Source organism: Crotalus tigris, unplaced genomic scaffold (assembly GCF_016545835.1).
Source record: "Crotalus tigris isolate CLP2741 ecotype Arizona unplaced genomic scaffold, ASM1654583v1 scf7180000018940.2059657, whole genome shotgun sequence".
Lineage (NCBI taxonomy): Eukaryota > Metazoa > Chordata > Lepidosauria > Squamata > Viperidae > Crotalus > Crotalus tigris.
This window is the reverse complement of record NW_024097284.1, coordinates 1603795-1624255: the sequence shown is the minus strand read 5'-3', so window position 1 is coordinate 1624255 and position 20461 is coordinate 1603795. Positions and strand designations below refer to the sequence as shown.

The 20461-nt window shown below is 36.7% G+C and overlaps 1 protein-coding gene across 3 annotated transcripts in view; it reads right to left on the bottom strand.

Moving 5' to 3' along the window:
* Window positions 1-20461, bottom strand: part of LOC120314496 (amyloid beta precursor protein binding family B member 1 interacting protein) — a 51325-nt gene that overhangs the window by 2140 nt on the left and 28724 nt on the right. For 2 of the 3 annotated variants that reach the window (XM_039357643.1, XM_039357645.1), the window contains 7 exons: window positions 20160-20281; window positions 13033-13107; window positions 11126-11269; window positions 9453-9563; window positions 3831-3929; window positions 3348-3489; window positions 634-734 (listed from right to left, as the gene is read on the bottom strand). In XM_039357643.1, the coding sequence (XP_039213577.1) occupies window positions 634-734; window positions 3348-3489; window positions 3831-3929; window positions 9453-9563; window positions 11126-11269; window positions 13033-13107; window positions 20160-20281 (794 nt within the window). The remainder of the gene's footprint in view (window positions 1-633; window positions 735-3347; window positions 3490-3830; window positions 3930-9452; window positions 9564-11125; window positions 11270-13032; window positions 13108-20159; window positions 20282-20461) is intronic. The other variant, XM_039357644.1, reaches the window with a different exon arrangement.

Below are 20461 nucleotides of genomic sequence, written 5' to 3'. Positions count from 1 at the left end.
GAGACTTAATGGAAGAGGTTGGAAACAAAATGTAACGTTCTTTATAAAGAAATAATGTTAAAAACTTTTTTTAATGACGTTAAAATATTAGATGCATTTTAAGGTTTTTTTAATAGGTATAGAATAGTCAGTAAGTGGCAGTTATATATTTACACCCTGAACTTGACAGTAGATGGAGTGGGTGCCCTTATCCACTGCCAAGGGAAACTGCGGACAAAAAGGAACAAAATGTCTGAAATTTAACCCAAGCAAGGTACAGATAGTCCTTGACTTACAATCAATTGCTTAATGACTGCTTGAAGTTAAAGAAGCCTCCAAAAGCTGCTTACAACATGTTTTCAAAGTTTCAACAGCCACACTCATCCCTGTAGTTGTGTGATTGTCTTTGAGTGCTTCACAAATGGCTGTTTGCAACATTCCAGTCATATGACCACAATTTGCAATGTTTTTGGCCAGTTTCCAGCATCTATTTCCCATTTCTGGCAGAGAACAGGACTTTTTCTTCAGCAAAAGTGTAGGATGGGGGTGAAGGTTCGTTCTCATCCTACAACTGAGCTACAGATAATTGCCACCATAGTTTGAGAGACCCTTTCTTCAAAAAGATAGGGAGGACTGCAGTTCTTACATACTTACATTATGTATCTTTGGCATAGCACCAGATTTTTCAGTTTTTGCAGTGTTTGTTGTATTAAGGGTTACATTTTGGGGGATTTGTCCATTGGCATGAATGCTACCTATAATAATAATACAACAAAGAAGAAAGAAGAGGGTTGCCTGAGCTACTAAAATAATTAGATTTAAACAAAAATAATCTTATCATCAGTAAGAATTGAGATTGGCAAGGCAGGAACTAGCAAACCCAGGGAGAATCATGCTGTAAACATACTTCAAATACCATTTTAGGCCATCAAGTATCTGTTAACTTGGATAGAACTGAGAAAAAGGCCTAGCATTTAAACTCAGGAGCGTTGCTGTACAGATTAGATTTTTTGCATTATTTTGGACAATCAACCCTAGTATGTAAGATTTTATTCTTGTAGGCAGTAAAGTTTCTAAAGAGCTAAGCTAAGACTTCTGCGCAGCCAGTCCAGCTAACTGATGTCTAAGAGCTGTGATTTATTATTGAGCCCTGCTGTGAAAAGAATATGCTACTTTTTCTATCTCATTAAAATAGCTTATAAATTGGTGATGGCAGATGAATAGTGTTCATAATTTCCAAAAGGAGCATGGATACCATGTCACCCTTAGGAGCAAACTGAACAAAATGAAAACAGATGTACTACTATGTGTACAATCTTTAAGAGCTTAGTAAACTAGGAGAATGATCTGGTAGTCACCTGTTTAGTCAAGGATATTTGGAAACTGAATCTTTGAGGAAAATGTTTCTTGCACTGGAATAGCTACTCAGTGTAATAAATGAGAGAGCAAAATATAGTTGAGCTTTACAAGAAATATGATCCAGAAAGTTTTTACTGATGCTGAAGGCAGTTTCACACTGTTTGCTGTGCTGCTTTTGGCTGTTCCTGAAAACTATTTAGCAATTCTTCTCTGGATTGCGGTGCTCTGGCAACAGGCCTGGGCTAATGAAACATAGAAATATAGAAAACTGACAGCAAAAAAAAGACCCAGTGGGTCCATCAAGTCCAACATGGCTACCATAGCGCTTGATTGCTTGACCCTCTTCTCATGCAGGGAATCTTATTAATTCCCAACACAATTCCTTCCTTGCCAGCCCTTTAACATGGATTTTTTCCCCTTTTCCCTCCTAATTGTAGCATCGCTGTTCTGAGTGCTACAGTGATCAAAAACAACAGGTTCCTTCATTCCGCTGCAAGTCCATAGAAATTCTGTAGCAATGAAGAATCAGATTCATTGAACAAAAGAAGTAGAAGTCCTTCAAATTTGATAGCTATGTTCTGTGCCTATAGTTTTTAAAAAGGGAAAGGAAACCAATTCAGGAGAGAAGGCATGAGGTAGGAAATAAAGCAGAGCATGCTTTCTCTAGACTAGGGGTGTCAAACTCGCAACGTCATGTGACGTGTCGTGATGTGTCACGACTTTTTCTCGATTGCTGGCAATGGGGTGGGTACGGTTTCGGCATGACGCCTCTGGCCCATGGGCTGGCAGTTTGATACCCCTGCTCTAGACTGTGAAAAAACTAATGGTGGCCACTGAGAAATGTAAAGGTACAACAGATGGCGTAAGAGGTAAGGAAAATGGCAGGAGAGCTGGTCTTTATGGTCACTGTTTTCTTCTGATCTGACCACTTGCAGATATAACAGCCCAGGATGAAATAGCCTTAGAGGGCAGTGAACTGCATTGGAAGGGATGAGGGTACCAAGCATTATAGCTAAGCAAAGCTGAGGATGTCCTAGATTGGAATAAAGCCTGGTAGATCAGGGGTGTCAAATTGCCGGCCCATGTGCCGGATGCGTCACGCCAAAACCGTGCCCACCCCATTGCCAGCAATGGGGGAAATGTCACGACATGTCACGTGACGTTGCGAGTTTGACACCCCTGTGGTAGATGAACTGTTCAGAAGGACTTAAAATGGTTCAAGACAAAAAACAGCAGAGCTTCCAAACATGACTGCAGGGATGCAAAAGCAGAGGGTAGGAGAAGGTGGAGGATGATACCAACCACTCCGGTAGTCAGGAAATGGTGAGTGGCCTGCTCTGGCAATGGGTCAGGAAGACAGTGCAAATCTGGCCTGAATTGTGGTTGGAATTGAACAAGAAGAACACCTTAGCAAGCTAATTAAGATCACGTTATGAGGACAAATAAAGGCCATTCTCTATTAACTCTAAATAGATCATTTACAAAGAAACCAAGAAACAAATTAGTGGGCATATCAGGATATTTTAGGATGGAGAAGCAACCAGTCAGAATTTTATAAGACTATATCTGTATATGCAAAATGTAAAGTTTGACCATGAGGTAAAAAGCTTACAATGAACCATATTGTAAGCTTTTACCTGAAATAATCCCTGTGCTATTATCTGCTCCTGCAGGAGAGATGCAGTGATTATTGCCAAATGAACTTTTCTCTTTACCATTTTGGTCTCCTCTAAACTTTGGCTGCAGAATTGTTATTCACATCAGTGCTCATTAATAAAATGAACCTCTGTTCACTTGGAGAAATTTCTCAGGTTTACATCAAGTAGATACAAATGACTTTATTTCCCTAATGCAGATTATAATGTGTTCAGTTACTAAAAATTCACATCCTAAAATGAACTATTATTGAACATGTTAGAAAATGATAGCAATTGGCAAATGGTAGGGAAAAAAGCTAAGCCTATAATCCTCACAATAACTTTTTTTTAAAAAATAAATAATTTGGATACCTTTTGAAGATGATCCCCCAGAAGCTATGGATTTAGTATTTCCTGGCCTTGCCAGACGTGAAGCTAACTCAGCCTTTTGTACCGCACCAATGTAGTTATCATACAAGGCCTTTCCATACTGAAAAATAAGCACCACAAATATCTGACAGATTTTCCATCATAAAAAAATGAACATGCATTTCTCTGCTTGTTCCATCAATTCTTAACAGAAATTCTTCAGTGCTTGATTTGAAATCTCTTCCATTAAAAACTATGAACTGGTAAACAGGATTGTAAACCAATAGGTTGAAAGCCTATTATTTGTTTGACCAAATAATTTATTTTCCCAATACAAATTCTGTTCTAGGTACTCTGCAGTTATTGTTTATGTTTATATGTTTATTCACTCGAATTTTTATTCATAAGGGGATAATGCCCTTTTTGGTTTTCATCATTCCATTTACTTTCTCTTTTACTATGGAGAAATATCATTTTTCTTCTTACCTTTGCAATTCTGATACCAGTTACCCAATGATGTAAAGACTGCTTCTCGTCACAGCACAGGTATTTGATGTACTGTGACTCCTTCTGTATTTGAGGATGCTATAAATAATGACAGCAACAGTATTTTTTTAATCATTAAAAAATTGCTGAAATAACCCAAGTAGACAAGCCAACTTCCCACACAAGGCTCCTTGTCTATCACTACATCTTGGCTACTTTAAACCGCAAACAACTGAGAAACCAAAGAAGAAAGCAGTATTTTTCATCAGCCCTTCCAAAAGATTAATGGTACCCAACTGAGAGTTTACATGATTGCAATTGGTATTTAAAAATCTGTAGTCAAACTTGGTGTTTTAGAAAATTCTTCTCTTTCCATTTCTTCTTTTTTTTTATAGCTATTTTAGACTGCAAGCAAGGGCTATCTTTATTTTTAACTGATTACAAAGGAGTTAAATAATGCTTTAAATAATGAAATGTTAAATTAACATGAGACTAATTGGATATGCATCTGTAAATAAATCACACAAAGTCATATTTCAGAACATCACAGATTATAAATATTTGTGCACTATTCAAAGGAAATTTGACTTGGAACAACTTATAATATGATTTAGCTAAAAGTAATTTGAAGCACATCAGACTTCTGAAGTTAAACCCAATATATGAACAGTTCTTAATTGTCAAATTGTCCTTAAGTGATTAAAACAGGAAGACAAATTTACTATCTGCATTTTCCAAAAGCAAACAATTTTCCTTCCTTTTCTGCTGATTTTTTTTCTCATTTTAACTTTCCATTTCCTTAGGATCTGAGAACATCACCTATTCATATTTATTCAACACCATGGGTAGGATGCTAGCTTTCATCAATCAAACTCCCAGGACTAAATTACATGCCAAATTAATTCTATGTGATTACTGACATGTTATCAACAATGCAAAACAGTCTGTCAAAATTCTTCTGACACTGATGTACAAACATTGGTCCAATCTACCTACTGACTAAATAATCTGTATCTAGTCTTACAAAAATAGCTAATAGTTTTGCAGTAACATAATAAATCCAGTAGATGGCATCAGATACTTTCCCATTTTTAAATGTTTACTTTTCCTGTTTTTAATCTATATTGCAATAAAAAAGTTTTATTGCATCTTAAAGGCTATCATATTTATTAGACATAACTTTTTGTGGAGTAGAATCAATTCATCATGAAATGAACGGGTAGAAATATGTACACAGATGCAAACAGAAGATTATACATTTTCTTATAATGCTTATTTTGTATATTTCATTTGTATATTTTATTTTCTGAATAATATTAATTCTAGATTTTCTCAATAATTTCATCAAGAATCTTTATTTTTTTAAAAAAAATTAAAGACAAACTATTCTTTTTCTATCACTTAAACAAATCTCCTCAAGAAATTTTTCCCCCTCTCAGATAAAAAGGTTGCGAGGCAAGGGCTGACATGATTTTGTTAAATAAACTTGTGGGCAAGATTTGATTCTCACATACCACAATTCAATATACCTTTAATTAAAATACTCTTAATTTGTTGGATGATAGGAAGGGGGAGCTATTTCAGAAATTCAAAATGCAACTTTATATAAATTATTATCTTAATCATAATTTGTCATAAGTTGGAGTGGCAGGTACACTGATCTGAATCTTGAGTAGCTAGAATAGTGAGCAAAGACCAGCTCAGAGGTGTTTGTAAAGTAACATCTTTTTGGTTATAGTGCCAAACTTACCCTGTTTCTCAAAACTCTCAAGATAGGAAATAAACCCTGGGGACTCGTTTTAGTTTTTTTTTTTTTTTTTTGCCTGACTGCAGCAGAAAAACAAAAAAACAAAAATTGAGGCTGCTTTATAATTTTATGTGAAACTTGAGTGGGAGGAGGGATGTGGTGGTTTCTCTGTGATTAACTTCAATGACCTCACCACTCGGATTAAAAGGGGAAAAAAACCAAGTGCCAGGAAGTGACTTTCTCCTGGCCACCTTAACAGAATAATGGAATACCAAACTTGGAATGGATCTTGGAGGTCTTTTAGTCCAATACCCTGTCCAAGAAGGAGACTCTGTACCATTTCAAACAAATAGCTGTCCAACTACTGTCTACTTAAAAATCTCCAATGATGGAGCATAATTTCTGGAAGCAAGCCATTCTACTGATTAATTATTCTCATTGTCAGGAAATTTCTCCATAGTTCTAGGTAGCTTCTCTCCTTGATTAGTTTCCAACCATTGTTTCTTGTCTTGCCTTCTGGTGCTTTGGACAATAGGTTGACCCCTCTTCCTTATAGAGGTTCTTCAAATAGTGGAACACTGCTATCATGTCACCTCTAGTCCTTCTTTTCACTAGGCTAGACATATCCATTTCCTGTAGCCATTCTACATATGTTTTAGCCTCCAGTCCCCTAATCATCTTTGTTACTCTTCTCTGCACTCTTTCTAAAGCAGGGGTGTCAAATTACTGGCCTGTGGGCCAGACACATCACCAGGAAACCGCGCCCATCCCATTGCTGGCAATGGGAAAAAAGCTCTAATACGTCGCGCAATGTCATGTGACGTCACAAGTTTGACATGTCTGTTCTAAAGTATCATCTTTTTTATATTGTGGTAATCAAAATTGGATGCAATATTCCAAGTATAGTCTTAACAAGGCAACTTTTAAAGGAAAACACATGCACTATATTTAACCAGAATATCCATAATAGCCTGCCCTCAAGAGATAGGAGTTACAACATGAGAATGGGTCATCTGTACCATCCAAACACCACTACACACTTCCACATAACAGACCTCTTCTTCCTTAAAGACTACTTTAACACTACTTTAGAAAGATCAGAAAGTGGCTGGAAGTATCTTTTAAAGGTTATTAAATGCCTTTTCATATTTCTCAAATAAATGAATTAAAAAGGCATTTTAATAAAATCTATTTGTCTGAAGAGTGCTACCAGAGTGATTTTTAACCACCATAGTCTAACATGGCTATCCTCTTGTGCTGTTTTCAAGGAGTCAGACGTGGGAGGCACCAAAACAAATCCCAGATTCAGATGAATGATCTTTTCCATTTTATTTCAGGGAAAGCCGCAAATGCTATTAGTAAACAAGCAATGTTGCTAGCCACACTGTTGTTAAAGAATACAACAACCCAATTTGAGAGAGAGCAAAATGTTTGAAAGAATTAGGAAAATGAACTGCATGAGCTCCGAAGGAAAGTACTAAGCAATGGAAATGGGATAAGAGGAAGCTATTGTGCCAGTTTGCTCCCAGGGTACCAGTTCTTTCACCCTAGATTAATTCCACATTATGCACCATTACTCTCAGGTTACTCAAGCAAAACTTGTGCCAATAAAGCATAATTAAATTCTCCTGGTATCCAAGACATAACAGACTGACTAAATGAGCCAATTTACATATAGATTACCTTACTAGCACCAGCTGTGAAGTTTTTTTTTGGTGGCTTTTTAAATTTTCTAAAGAAATGCTACATAATGTACTGCCCAGAACCTGAATCTGAACTACCAGGAAATGTTGCTGACAAAATTTTATCTTCTCAGTTTGAGTGATCTTTACTGATTTAAGCCAGGATTGCAAATTCTTTGGTTGTTCATTAACATCAACAAAATAATGGCAGCTGAAAACATTTTTGTTTATTTCAACAAAATGTATAGTTTTTAATTTATTTCCCCAGGGTTGGCCCTCTTAAATAGCTGGCAGGATTGAGCATTCCATCAGGCTGACCCCTGTCATTTAGCTACCCACAATGTGGAAAATATGGCTTTCCTTACTGAAAGCATTTGTAACACCTTTCTGAAAACTCCCAAGATAGGAAATGAAGCAAACCATAATCCTAGCAAAACATGAGTAAAATTTCTGAAAACTAATAGGAAAATTACTTAAACCACTTTGAAGATTAAATGAAAAAGATGTCTTTTGATTCCCTTTTTGCAGCCTCATAGGGATCATATTCTAGGAATCGTTGACAAAGGAGATCTTTTCCTGTGTATGTGTGCCAAGCAGCCCCTAAAAGGGCAAAATACTTAAAAGATTCTCTCGTAAAACTGGCAAGTTTATGATAAGACCTCAGACGAGTAGACTGTAGATTAAATAGCCAACTAGATTAAAGATTAAAACTAAGAATTTGAAACCATGGTAGAAAAAAAGGATACTTATGAGCATAAATGATGTTCAGTGTTTATCCAGCTCAAAAACTTTTAAGAGGTACAGACTTCAATTTCCAGAATTCTCCAATCATCATGAGATTGAGAAATACTGTCCTAGATTATTCAGTTTCAGCAAACCTTTTTGTAAGCAAAAGTTTGCATACATCAGACACATTCATGTATTCCCTTCTGTAAAATCAAATTTATATACTGAGGGCTTACATTTCTTACAGGCTACCTAAACAGCATGTAACTATTATGATCAGTAACTACTAATGCTCTTTACTTCCATGCATGAGTTATTTCTGACACTATCAACGTTATTAGTTATTAAGCACATCTTAGGGAAGCAACTGCTGTTGTGTAATTAAGCATGTAGGATGTGACTCCCTTTGCTTATCACTGTTACCCAAAATTATTTCATAGTATTTGGCTGAAATATGATGAGCAAAAGAGAGGGGGAAATTCTTCCCTTTTCTCCATACATACAAAGTTTTATAACTCCTACCATATTACCTCTGACTCACTTCTTTCCCCATAATTTAAAAGTCTAAAATGTTCAGTATCAACCTTTTCTTCAAAGGGTTATTCTTTCCATGCAATCACAGAAATGGAACGGACCATTTACTACTCTTTGCAGCCCAAAGCCCTGATGAGTGCAGGAATCCAAATTAAAATATTCCCTCTAAATGACCAGGTAATTTGTGTGTGAATACACTCAGTGAAGAGGAACCCACCACCTCTTGAATAATTGGTTCTGCTGCCATTTTCATTCCTTTCCTAATGAACCCTGACATGGAATCTACTTTTTCACAGCTGCCATACACATGGATAACACTTCCACTGAACTGTCCATCTGAACCCCAACTAGATTGTTTGCTCCATCATGCTTGAACTGTAGGCCAAAATATGGTTCATTCAATTTGGAAAATGAATTACTTTTTGTCTTTCACTAGCATGCAAAATTTAGCATCACCTACAAACCTGACAATGTCACTACAAATAGATGATTTATGAACGAGCTAGCAGTGGTCCTAACACAAACCCATGTTGTACAATTATAATAATCTCCTTATCAAATCCTTATGTGGCTACCAAAAAATAATTTTTATTCTGAAAAATTAGACAGTCTTTCTATAAGATATACCCATTTAGCTGAAAATGAGCCTTATCAGGGATGTCTGGACATATAGTCATAAGTCAAAAGATGGACACAACGGTATGATTGATACCCTGCTTTTTATTAATGTGTGTTACACATAAAAATGGCCAGAGTTTTGATTGCACTATTGTGGCTGCTAACTTTTTTGACTATTCCTTCCAGATATTCCTATACCTTATTAAACTCAGCAAGGATTATTTTTAAATAGACATTATAGGAATGCATGATCACCAAATATAACTTAGTACACAATACACTATACAATAAGAGTGCATGTTCTGTAATACATACCTTTAAGACGAAACAATAATCAGTAGGGGACTTATACTTCATTTTGTACTGAATACCATAATAAACATTTACGTTCTCAAACTGTATGAAACAAGCCAAGTCACGGGATGTCTAAAAATTAAAAACACAATCTTTAGTTATTAGAATAATTATCCATTTATTCATGTTAATGCCTTGGATAATCTTTTGATGTACTTATTGATCTGAGATTAATGACAGTGGAACCTTTGTAACACATTGTAAGTTTAGGAGCGATGGCGAAGATATGTAGCATTTTGCTTCTGAGGACTTGAAGCAAATAAACCCACAAAAACATTACCATTCTGTTCAAGAACGGTGCATAGAATTCATAGGGAAGGGGGGAGGAGACTTTTCAGTAATGCATACTGAATTTATTTGTACGTAGGTGAAAACTTCATCTGTCATTCTGTGCCAATTTGCACTCCTGCCAAACAGTGTTTCTACTATCATACAATGCACATTGGCTGTTCTTAATGGGTTGCCATGGCAACAAAGCTTCCCAGTGAAGGATCTGTGGATGGAGAACCAATCTGAATGAAATAGAACAGGCCCTAAATTCTTCCTGGCTCATGTACATATACAGATAGTTCTCACTTTATGACCACAATTGAGCCCCACAAGGGAGACATTTGTTAAGTGAGTTTTGCTCCATTTTACAACCTTTCTTGCCATGTTGTTAAGCTAATCATTGCAATTGTTCAATTAGTCACACAGTTGTTAAGTGAATCTGGCTTCCCCATTGACTTTGCTTGTCAGAAGATCACAAAAGGGGATCACGTAACCTTGGGATACATCAATGGTCATAAGTATGAAAACTGGTCATAAGTCATTTTTTCAATGCCGTAGTAACTTTGAACGATCACTAAGTGAACTATTGTAAATTGAGGACTACCTGTAGTTGTTTTTTAACTATTAGTAGCTTTTCAGAACCTAGTTCACAAGAATTGCTGAAAAACGGATCTTCCCTATACATATATCTTTTAAAAAAGAAACAGAGAATCCCTCTGACTAACCAGGTTCAAATTAAAAATTGCGGAGGGTACCCCCAGGGCAAGCAGAAAAATCCCAAGGTGTAGTCATAAGGAAAAAAAGAGTATGGTTGTGGCAGCCATTCTGATGTGTTTGATCCCGGACTGTGGACACCCCTGCCACTGTATGATTTAGACACATGGGGGAAAAAAAACCACTCAGGAAAAATATGCATCTATGTAAATGGATTTCAGAATGCTTTCTAGCATTCTCTATAAGAGGAGGAGTAAAACAAAAGAAGCTCCCAGGCTAATCCTCTCCTTGGCCTTGCCCAAACAATGGCAGCTTTCTTGTCTGCTGTTTGACATTTAAAGCTATTCCATTCTATTCTACTTCTTTAAAATTAAGCAAAAATGATTACATAATTCTGCAGTGGATGACCAACTGCAGTTCAGAGATGTTATTTCTCTTCATGACTGAAATTTTTATGAATGCAACTGATTATTATTGAAAAATAAAAGAGTAGTCTATAAAGGGAATAAGTATCAAGGGAATTCTGCCACCCATTCTCCATATTTGCCCAAATAGCAGACACCGTTCCTCAAAGGTTCCCTGGAGGCTTCCTTGCCTTCCCTTTTACAAATTGCTTTAATGCTTCAAAGCATTTCTTTGACATGCCTGACCTTGGTCTTTCCTTTGGGGACATAATAAATGCCTGAAGCTCGTAGAAGAAAATAGCGCCTCTTCCAGGACTTCTTTCCATCTTCCTTTAAATAAAGGGCACCTTCAACTTCTGGTACAATAACAGATGTACCACAGAAGCTTTCCTGCAGAGAGAAAAAGTGGTGAGACAGAGCAGTAAGTGAATAAGCCACGTGTTTTACAACATGGCTTGTTCAGTTTTGCTTCCAAAGCCTGAGTTTCCATTCAGTCCATCAACTTTGATCTTCCCTTGACCACCATCAAAAACAGGGCAATGCTTGACCCCCTGAACACGTGAACAACTTCACTGAACTCTTGGACAGGCACTGACCAGTGGCTGAATTTGAAATAAGAGCTTTTGGTGGCATGGTTTTAAAGTAACCTCCATAAGGCTTGCACTGGTTAGAGCAGCTTTACCAAATTTCCTTCAAGAATATTTGCCAAATTGTGCAGGATTGGGCTTCAGAGTTTTATGACTACCTTGCCTCTGAAGATACTAGCCATAGTTGCTGGCAAAACATAAGGAAATCTGGCTGAGGAATTCTGGGAGTTGAAGTCCATAAGTCATAAAAGGGCCAAGTTTGAAGACTCCTGGTCTAGATCACAGTCACTAAATACTGAAACTCAAAAGAGACAAGCTTATTTATTTGCCAATTACCCATATTTCCTCCAGGAATATTTGCCAAACTTATACAGAGATACCAAGGACTGAATGCTGGTTCTTCTGAAATGACCTGCAAGCTAGGGTCTTCTATGTTTTGAACCAACTCTCATCAGTTTTGATGTAATTTCTAGTATGACAGGTACAATCTGAAACAACTGGAGAGCATCATTGTTCTATAAGAAAAACAAGGCTTCTACAGCTTACAGCTTAGAGCAAAGCCCGGAAATAGCTAGAGTCACCAGGTGGCCAAACATTTGGAATAAGAAAAAAGTTTCCTAAATCAAAGCACACACAGACCCAAGTATTAAAAACAAACAAGTGCATCATGCATTTTGGAAATGCAGGCAGATGTACCTATCACCTGCCAGACTCAAGCTTGAAGATTTTGGGATTTTGAGAGCAGTTTCATATTTAAAACACTGGCAGAGCTTATAACAAGGCAATAAATGTTAAATTTAATAGATAGTTTTTAAACGAAGTTAGTAAATTTATTTATTTATTAAATGTATGTGCCTGTAGAGTTAAACATTTCAATCTGTTAGTCTCTTTCAAATATGTGAGAAGGTAAATAATTATTTTGGACAACCTCACAATAATTAGTGAATATTCCTCTTTAGCATGGTGAAGCCAAGCAAAAACCTAGCCCTTTAGGAAGCCCTGGATCTTCGGATATGTTCGGAATGAGATCACAAGTTTCTATTTCTTCGAGTATATATGTTAGACCTTTAAAGTCATCCAGGCAGGAAACCAAACCCATGAATACTAACTCTTATTGCAAGGTTACTGGGACAAATCACTTTGAGTTATGAAAGCACTTCTTCTCTCTCTTGCCTTTAAATCCCAGAGAAGAAAGGAGACTCTTCCGAGATGCTTTCTATGTCTCCGTTCCTTCTATGGCTGAGATATCTCTCGCCAGCCCTTTGTCATGGGTCTATCACAGAATCAATTTGTTTCCTAAACTCATATAACTGTCAAGGTCAGTTTCCATGGTCCTGTGAATCGGTTCTAACTTGACCCAAATTGTCAGAATCAGTTTCCTCATGTTACACATGTTGAAGTTACTTGATTTTTTAGACTTTTAAAATACAACCCTGAAGTCTGAACTTCCTGTTTTTATATTGCATCAAATGGAGAACTGAAATATTTCAGTTCTATTTCAGGAACAAGGAAGAACTTAAGCAGTTGTTTTACAATCAAATGCACAATTTGTTAACATAAGTTTACCTCCAATAATGCTTCTTTGCTTTTCTCATTCATTTCCTTGCTTTCATTTTTTCCTTTGTTTGACAAGTAGAAATTCTAATAAAAAAGACAAATGAACCAATAAAATAGCCAGTTACTACTTGAATAAGCCCCCAAACATGACTGAGACAGGATGATATTAGGTCAAGCTGCGTTTTAGCTATCTTTCTCATCAGCTATCTATTTTATTACTTACAAACAAGTTTTCATTCAAATAAAAAGCTCTAAGCACAGAGCAAGAAATAGAGTTTATCATCCAAGATAAGCCCCTCTAACTAAACTGCTCTAGATTTTGCTTGATCAGTGTTTATCCATGTGGACTATAGCTTCCAAAATTCCCCAGCCAGTATCTTGGAGAGAATTTGGGAAATTGAAGTCCACATATCCTATACTTGCTAGGACTGAGAAATATTGTCCTCAATCATTGTAACAGGATTGTTTCCTTTCTTCTGCTTTGGGGCACATCAGATGAGAAAATCAACAATAACAAAAAGGCAGGTTAAGTATTCCAAATCCTGCCTCAATGGATCCAATGAATGGAAACATTCATTTCTGGAAGAGGCTTATGGCTATTTTAAATTGGGGCATTAGTCACTGATAACACTGAGAATCCAATGTTAACAGCATTTCCTAGGGAAAGTGTTCCTAAATTCAAGAAAATTAAAATTCTAAACAAACGTATGTAATACTATGAGGATCTCTTTCTATACCCCATGTTGGAATATTCATGAACAGGAAGAGTCATGTGGTAACTCAGTCAGCCAATGTGAGGAAAGTGCTACTGAGTCAGTGCAAAAAAGAGTATTGAGTTAGGAGCTGGATTTCCAGTCTCAAGTTTTGTCTCTGGTCTGTCTCTGAAAGAAGTCTTCAGTTAAGCTATGTTGCTGTAAAGAAGAATGTATGGTAATGTAAATATTTTGATATAAAGAAGTTATTTGAATCAGCTAAATGCAGTCAACTGTGAGATCTTCTGATTTATTTTTCACCAATAGAGAAATTAAAATTCTCTAACAGGTTATGGGCCCAGAGCTTACTAAGGACTGCGTTATAATTTAAAGCTGGAAGAAATTGCCTGTGTTTAGAAAGTATAAGAACAAGGCAGAATTAGCAGAATGGCTGCAATGGAATTTAAGGAAAACTGTGTGCCTTGTTTGGGCCAGAAGAATTACATTGTGTGGGCTGCAAAAATGGAATGTTTGCTGAAAGCAAAAGAGCTGTGGTATATTGTTGAAAATCCACCACAAGTATTTGCAACTGCAGATCAGAAAAGCCATGATAGAGCAATGGCTTATCTTATCTTGAATTTAGATGATGCACAATTTCTAAATGTTGCAAATTTAAAGACTGCAAAGGAGATATGGTTGAAGTTAAGAGCTGTGCACGTGAATGTTTCTGCATGCAACATAGTGCAATTGTCAAGAAAACTTTACAGAGCCTGTTTGCAACCAGGTGAATCTGTGGAACAGCATTTAAATAAAATGCAAAGTTTATTTTTGAACTTAGAACGTGGGATTAAATTCCCTGAGTCCCAGAAGGTTTTATTGGTGTTGAACAATTTAGATAAAACCTGGGACACAGTTTCTGCAATATCTGAATGCAAAGAAGAGCAAGACTTAAAGTTTGAGGCTTTAAAGGCATGTTTGCTTAATGAAGAAGAAAAACGCCATTTTAGAAGCAACCACAAGGAGGAGAAATTCCTGAAGAGGGGGTCCAGACTGCAAGTCTCCAGAGGAGAAGAAACAAGCTGATCAAATCTGGACCACATTGCAACAAAGGAGAGATTTTGCAAGCAGAGAGCGGGAAAAGACTTGCTACATTTGTGGAAAAAAGACACATTTGCAAAGGAACGGTTTGCAAAGGAACAATTTGCAGCAAAAGACATTTGTGCATGCAAAAAAGGACTACTTTGCAAAAGGAACATTTTGGTGTTGCAAAAGTTTGCAATAGCAACAACAGAGACAAGTGGCTAATTGATAGTGGGGCAAGTCAAACAATTGTTAATGACTCTGAATTATTTTGCAGGTTTGTTCCAGTAGCACATGGCCAGAAAGCAAAAGTCATCGGAAGAAGCGATGTAAAAATTCCATATTTGGAATCAAAGTTTACCAATGTGCTTTGTGTACCTGAGATGGAACATAATTTGTTAAGTGTGTCTAATTTAGACAAACAAGGTTTTGAGGTCATTTTTGTAAATGGGAAATGTCTCATCAAAAGGAATGGGAATATTTGTGCAGAAGGCATAAAGGAACATAATCTATATGTATTGCAGGGACAAAAGGTTCAATGTTCCCATATATTTAAGAATGTTGCAGAGCATGATTCATGTGTTCATCTTCTGCATAGAAGACTTGGCCATGCAAGCTTTAAAGTTTTACAGCAAATGCAAGATTTTGCAGAAGGGCTAAATTTGAAGGATGCAAAACATATTTGGACTGTGCAGTATGCAAAGCATCAAAGTCAAAGGCATTCCCAGTTAGTAAATGTAGCACAAGACAAACAAAAAGAGTTCTAGAGCTGGTCCATGCAGATCTGATGGGACCTATGCAAGCCAGTTTGGGAGGAGCAAAATATGCACTGGTGATGATTATAGCAGGTATTCATTTTGCTATTTGCTTAGAGCAAAGACAGAGGTGCTACAACAATTCAAACAGTGGGTAAGTTTTGTAGAGAGAAGGTACAGACAAAAAGTGTGTCAGTTGCAAACTGACAGAGGTACTGAATTTATGTCAACTAAATTCCAACAATGGTTGGGGCAGTTGGGGATAAGACAGACGTACAAATCCTTACACAGCAGCAGAGAATGGTGTAGCTGAAAGAAGGAATGGTGTTTTGCAAACAATGAAAGATTCATTATTGGAGGATTCTGATTTGAATCATATTGGGGAGAAGCCATATTGACTGCCAATTATATAGCTAACAGGCTGTGGAGTTCCTCAATAATACTCCATATGCCATTCTATTTGAGAATTTTTGGAAGTACTGCATGGGTACATATACCAAAAGTAATCAGAAGAAAGGGACAGCAAAAGGCAAGAAAGCTCAGGTTTGTGGGCTATGAGCCAGGGTCAAAAGGATATCGCTTTAGCGATGGAAGTAAAAGAATTATAATTTCAAGGTCTGCTAATTTTGCAGAACAAAATTGGGACAGAATTAATGCAAATTCTGGGTATGTCTCACTTAATGACGGTGATCTGTTTAGTGACAATAATACATCTAATGATGAAAAAATCATTATTGAAGATGTCCATGTTAAGGGAGGAGAGGCTGAACAAAACATGAAGCCAGAAAGACTTGAGACACAGGAGCAGTTAATACCACGTAGGTCAGAACGATGTACTAAAGGAATTCCGCCTGACAGGTATTCTGCCAGCAAGGTAAAGGTTTGCAATGTGTGGTATGAGCCAAGAAGTTATAAAGAGGTGTTGGCATTACCAAAAGCTGAACAAGAAAAATGGAAGGAGGCCATGGATAAAGAGATGAAATCCATGGGAGACCATGAAGTATTTAAATCAGTGACTTTGCCACAGGGAACCAAAGCTGTGGGTTGTAAGTGGGTATATAAGAAAAAGGTATTGCCAAATAATGATATACAGTATAAGGCCAGGTTAGTGGCACAAGGTTTTTCACGATTAAAGAATGTATTAAATTAATAGGTCTGATGTCTCTTCCTGTCATGAAGGGAGGAGTGTTGGAATATTCATGAATAGGAAGAGTCATGTGGTAACTCAGTCAGCCAATGTGAGGAAAGTGCTACTGAGTCTGTGCAAAAAGGAGTATTGAGTTAGGAACTGGATTTCCAGTCTCAAGTTTTGTCTCTGTAAGAAGTCTTCAGTTAAGCTATGTTGCTGTAAAGAAGAATGTATGGTAATGTAAATATTTCGATATAAAGAAGTTATTTGAATCGGCTAAATGCAGTCAACTGTGACAGCTTCTGATTTATTTTTCACCAATAGAGAAATTAAAATTCTCTAACACCCCACATTACTTATAACAAGGTTTGCACAGTAAAGATATTCCTAGGAAGTCTACCAATGCTGTTTTTTGCATTTTGTGTAGACACCAAGTCCAATCTTCTTGCTGTTATTCTCCCCACTGAACAAACTCAATTCTGTTGCCAGCAGTAAATAACAAAATAACTTTGCCTTGTAGAATGTGCTGGGCATCATGGAACTTGCAGTCCTACACACATCAAGATTTTTTTTTCTCATGTTTTCTCATGTCCCATGTTTAACAAACATGGAAGGAGAAATCAAGCTGGCCTAATGTGAACATTAAAATATCTCCGAAAATGTTCATGTTTCTTGTTCAGTTCTTATTTTTTTTTGAGAAACTAGAGTACCGTTAGACTAAAATTATTTCATCTAGGCCACCCTTCATCCATCAGTACACAAGAAAGCTGGTATGCAATGAATGAAGCAGCTGGATAGTCATTATGTGTATTTTCACTGTTGAATAACTGCACCTGGCTCTTCCTTATTAACTATACAACATCCAGCTGATTAACTAAAAAAGGAGTGGATTCTCTGGCTCATTGCACTGCACTGCACAGAGACTTTGCACCAAATGATGTCTTTCCCACTGAACAAAACACACTTCAGACTTAGGAGATCTACTTTTTCTCCCTGTGACATATATCTTGTTTGCAATCGTAGGATAAATTAAAACCTTAGGATAAGCCTAAAGTAAAGCTTCATGTACTGAGACACTCCAATTATGCCAACAAAAAAGCAGATTTACTTTGCTATGTTGGAAATCAGCCATTACCTTAAGAAGTCATTTCTATTGGTTCATTTATTTGGAAAATGTAGGTTTATTTGAAGCCCTAGCTTTTGGTAAAAAGTTTTGACCTTCTACTTATTGAATCATTGCTGTAGTTCCATGAAACACAACCTCTTTATATGATTGCTCTGAGAAAACCAATTACAAAAATAAGGATATAGAAATGTACTACACTTAGCTAAAAGGAAGATGACTCTGAATTGATGGCAACATCCTTCCAAAAAGGATACAAACAAACTGTCTGCCTTCATTACTAAACTTTCACCAAATCTAAAATGTGCTTTCTATTTTAAAGTTAAATTATTTGAAAGAAATAGTCTTTCTCCTTCGTAAATAAATTGTATTTCCCCATACACAAGAGCCTGCCCACTATAGTCGTTAAGTCGTAACCAAATTTAATGGCAGTCATTAAGGGAACCTGTGGTTCACTATGGTGCATATTTGCCAAAAACCAAAAATATATGCCAGTTTTAGGCAAAAACATCATGAATCATGGTCATGTTATCAACAGTATTTAATGTATGCAACAGCTGTAAATACAGGCCAGCTGCTGAGCACCCAAAACACAATCATGTCTACAGCCTATTAAATGTGGGTTTCAACCCAACAAAGACAGAAATTCTAGAAAGTGTCGGTGTTAGTGCTACATTAATACCCATAGTGATTATTCTAGAACAGTGGTTCCCAACCTTTTCTACACCTCACATCCTTAGAAAGCTTCTGATATATTCTCGTACCCCTTACAAAAGTTTGAAATAATGGCAACTAATTATGCATATACACTATAATTTTGAAATCCCAAGTTTTCGCACCCCCTGGAATATCATCTCGCACCCCCTGGTTGGGAATCCCTGTTCTAGAATATAAGTTTAGGAGCAAAAATAGGTGTTATATATATCTTTGAATATGTATAGGCAAGGCCATAGTTTTCCCAGTTGCAATGTATGGCTGTGAAAATTGCATAAAGGCTGAGCGCCAAAAAATTGAGGCCTTTGAATTATGGTGCGGGAGAAGACTCCTGCAAATCCCCTGGACTACAAGGCGATCAAACTGGTCAGTCCTAGAGGAGATCAACCCCGACTGCTCTTTAGAAGGCCAGATCCTGAAGTTGAAACTCAAATACTTTGGCCACCTAATGAGAAGGAAGGACTCACTGGAGAAGAGCCTAATGCTGGGAAAGATTGAGGGCAATAGAAGAAGGGGACAACAGAGAATGAGGTGGCTGGATGGAGTCACTGAAGCAGTAGGCGTGAACTTAAATGGACTCCAGAAGATGGGAGAGGATAGGAAGGCCTGGAGGAACGTCGTCCATGGGGTCGCGATGGGTCGGACATGACTTCGCAACTAACAACAAAAAAAAATATCTTTGAAAATTTCCGCTCAACTTTTCTTGTTTCTGAATTGTTCTTTAAAATCAACATAATAAGTATCATTACATGACCTAAAGTAAATCAATACTGGACACACTTCAGGTTTGTGAGATCTACTTTTTTCCCTGTTGCATGTATACAGAGATTCTGTTCATAAAATGTTTTCGTCTTGTTTTTTCTCCTGAAAGGCACTGATGTAATCATTCTAAGAATGGTTAATCATTTATAAAAAGTACATCTTCCAAAATATGAATTAATTTTGCTCATCTACACCTGATATCCTCTCCCCCAAAACAAATTTACTTCCAGAAAGAGATGAATCATATGAACAACAAAACATTTTGGCGAATACTTGAACGTTCTATGGAAGACAGGGATTTTGTACACAATTATTTATGTCTTGAATAATATGCTTTCAGTATCACCAGAAACATCTGTGGGGTTTCTTCACTACAGCTGTTCTTTGTTATCAAAGCTGTATTATTTTTAATCATAGGCAGTCAATGTGTGAATTATTAAGAATGTGGATAAGCAATTTGTACCTTTTATTGATTAAATCCTTATCTCTATATTACAGAAGTGAATAAATCCATATCTATTTTCTGCCCTCTACTGGTGCAGCTATAGCAGACAGTCTTAAACTGCAATATCATTACATTTTAAAATGGTAAATGAATTTCTGGGATACCCTTTAATAAAAACCAAATAACTAAATGATAAACAAAATTTATTTTTGGCAGGCGGTTTTGATATATGCATAGACCCAAAGGTTTAGCCTCTCAAAACTTGCTCTAGTCTTTACCTACCCAAGCCTGCTGCCAGTTTTTGTACTACAACTAGTTTTGCTTGGACAAATTATTTTAAGAAATTTGTGTGGCTTCTCTCAAAGATGCTTGTGGTCCTGTTAGAAATTTACAACTTACAGGGTAATAACGCTTGGCCTCTGTCATGTTAATTTACCTGAGGGTTTTTAAATACAGCATATTTTTCATTTTTTTCCAAGAATAGTATCTTATTTTCAGTGTCTCGAGTCCAATGGGATAAGACTTCAATCACATTTTCATGATCTTCAAAAAATCTTTCTAGAGAAGGAGTGAGGGGAAGAGAAAGAAATATAACTTAAAATGACTGTCCATCTTAATAATTAGGCCTTTATATTTTTTTTGCTAAATTGGCAGAAACAAGAGTAATTTCATCAAAACAAGAAGCTTCCTAAAAGTGTTGATAAATTTAGTTGGCAGATAAAAAGCCTTATTTGTATG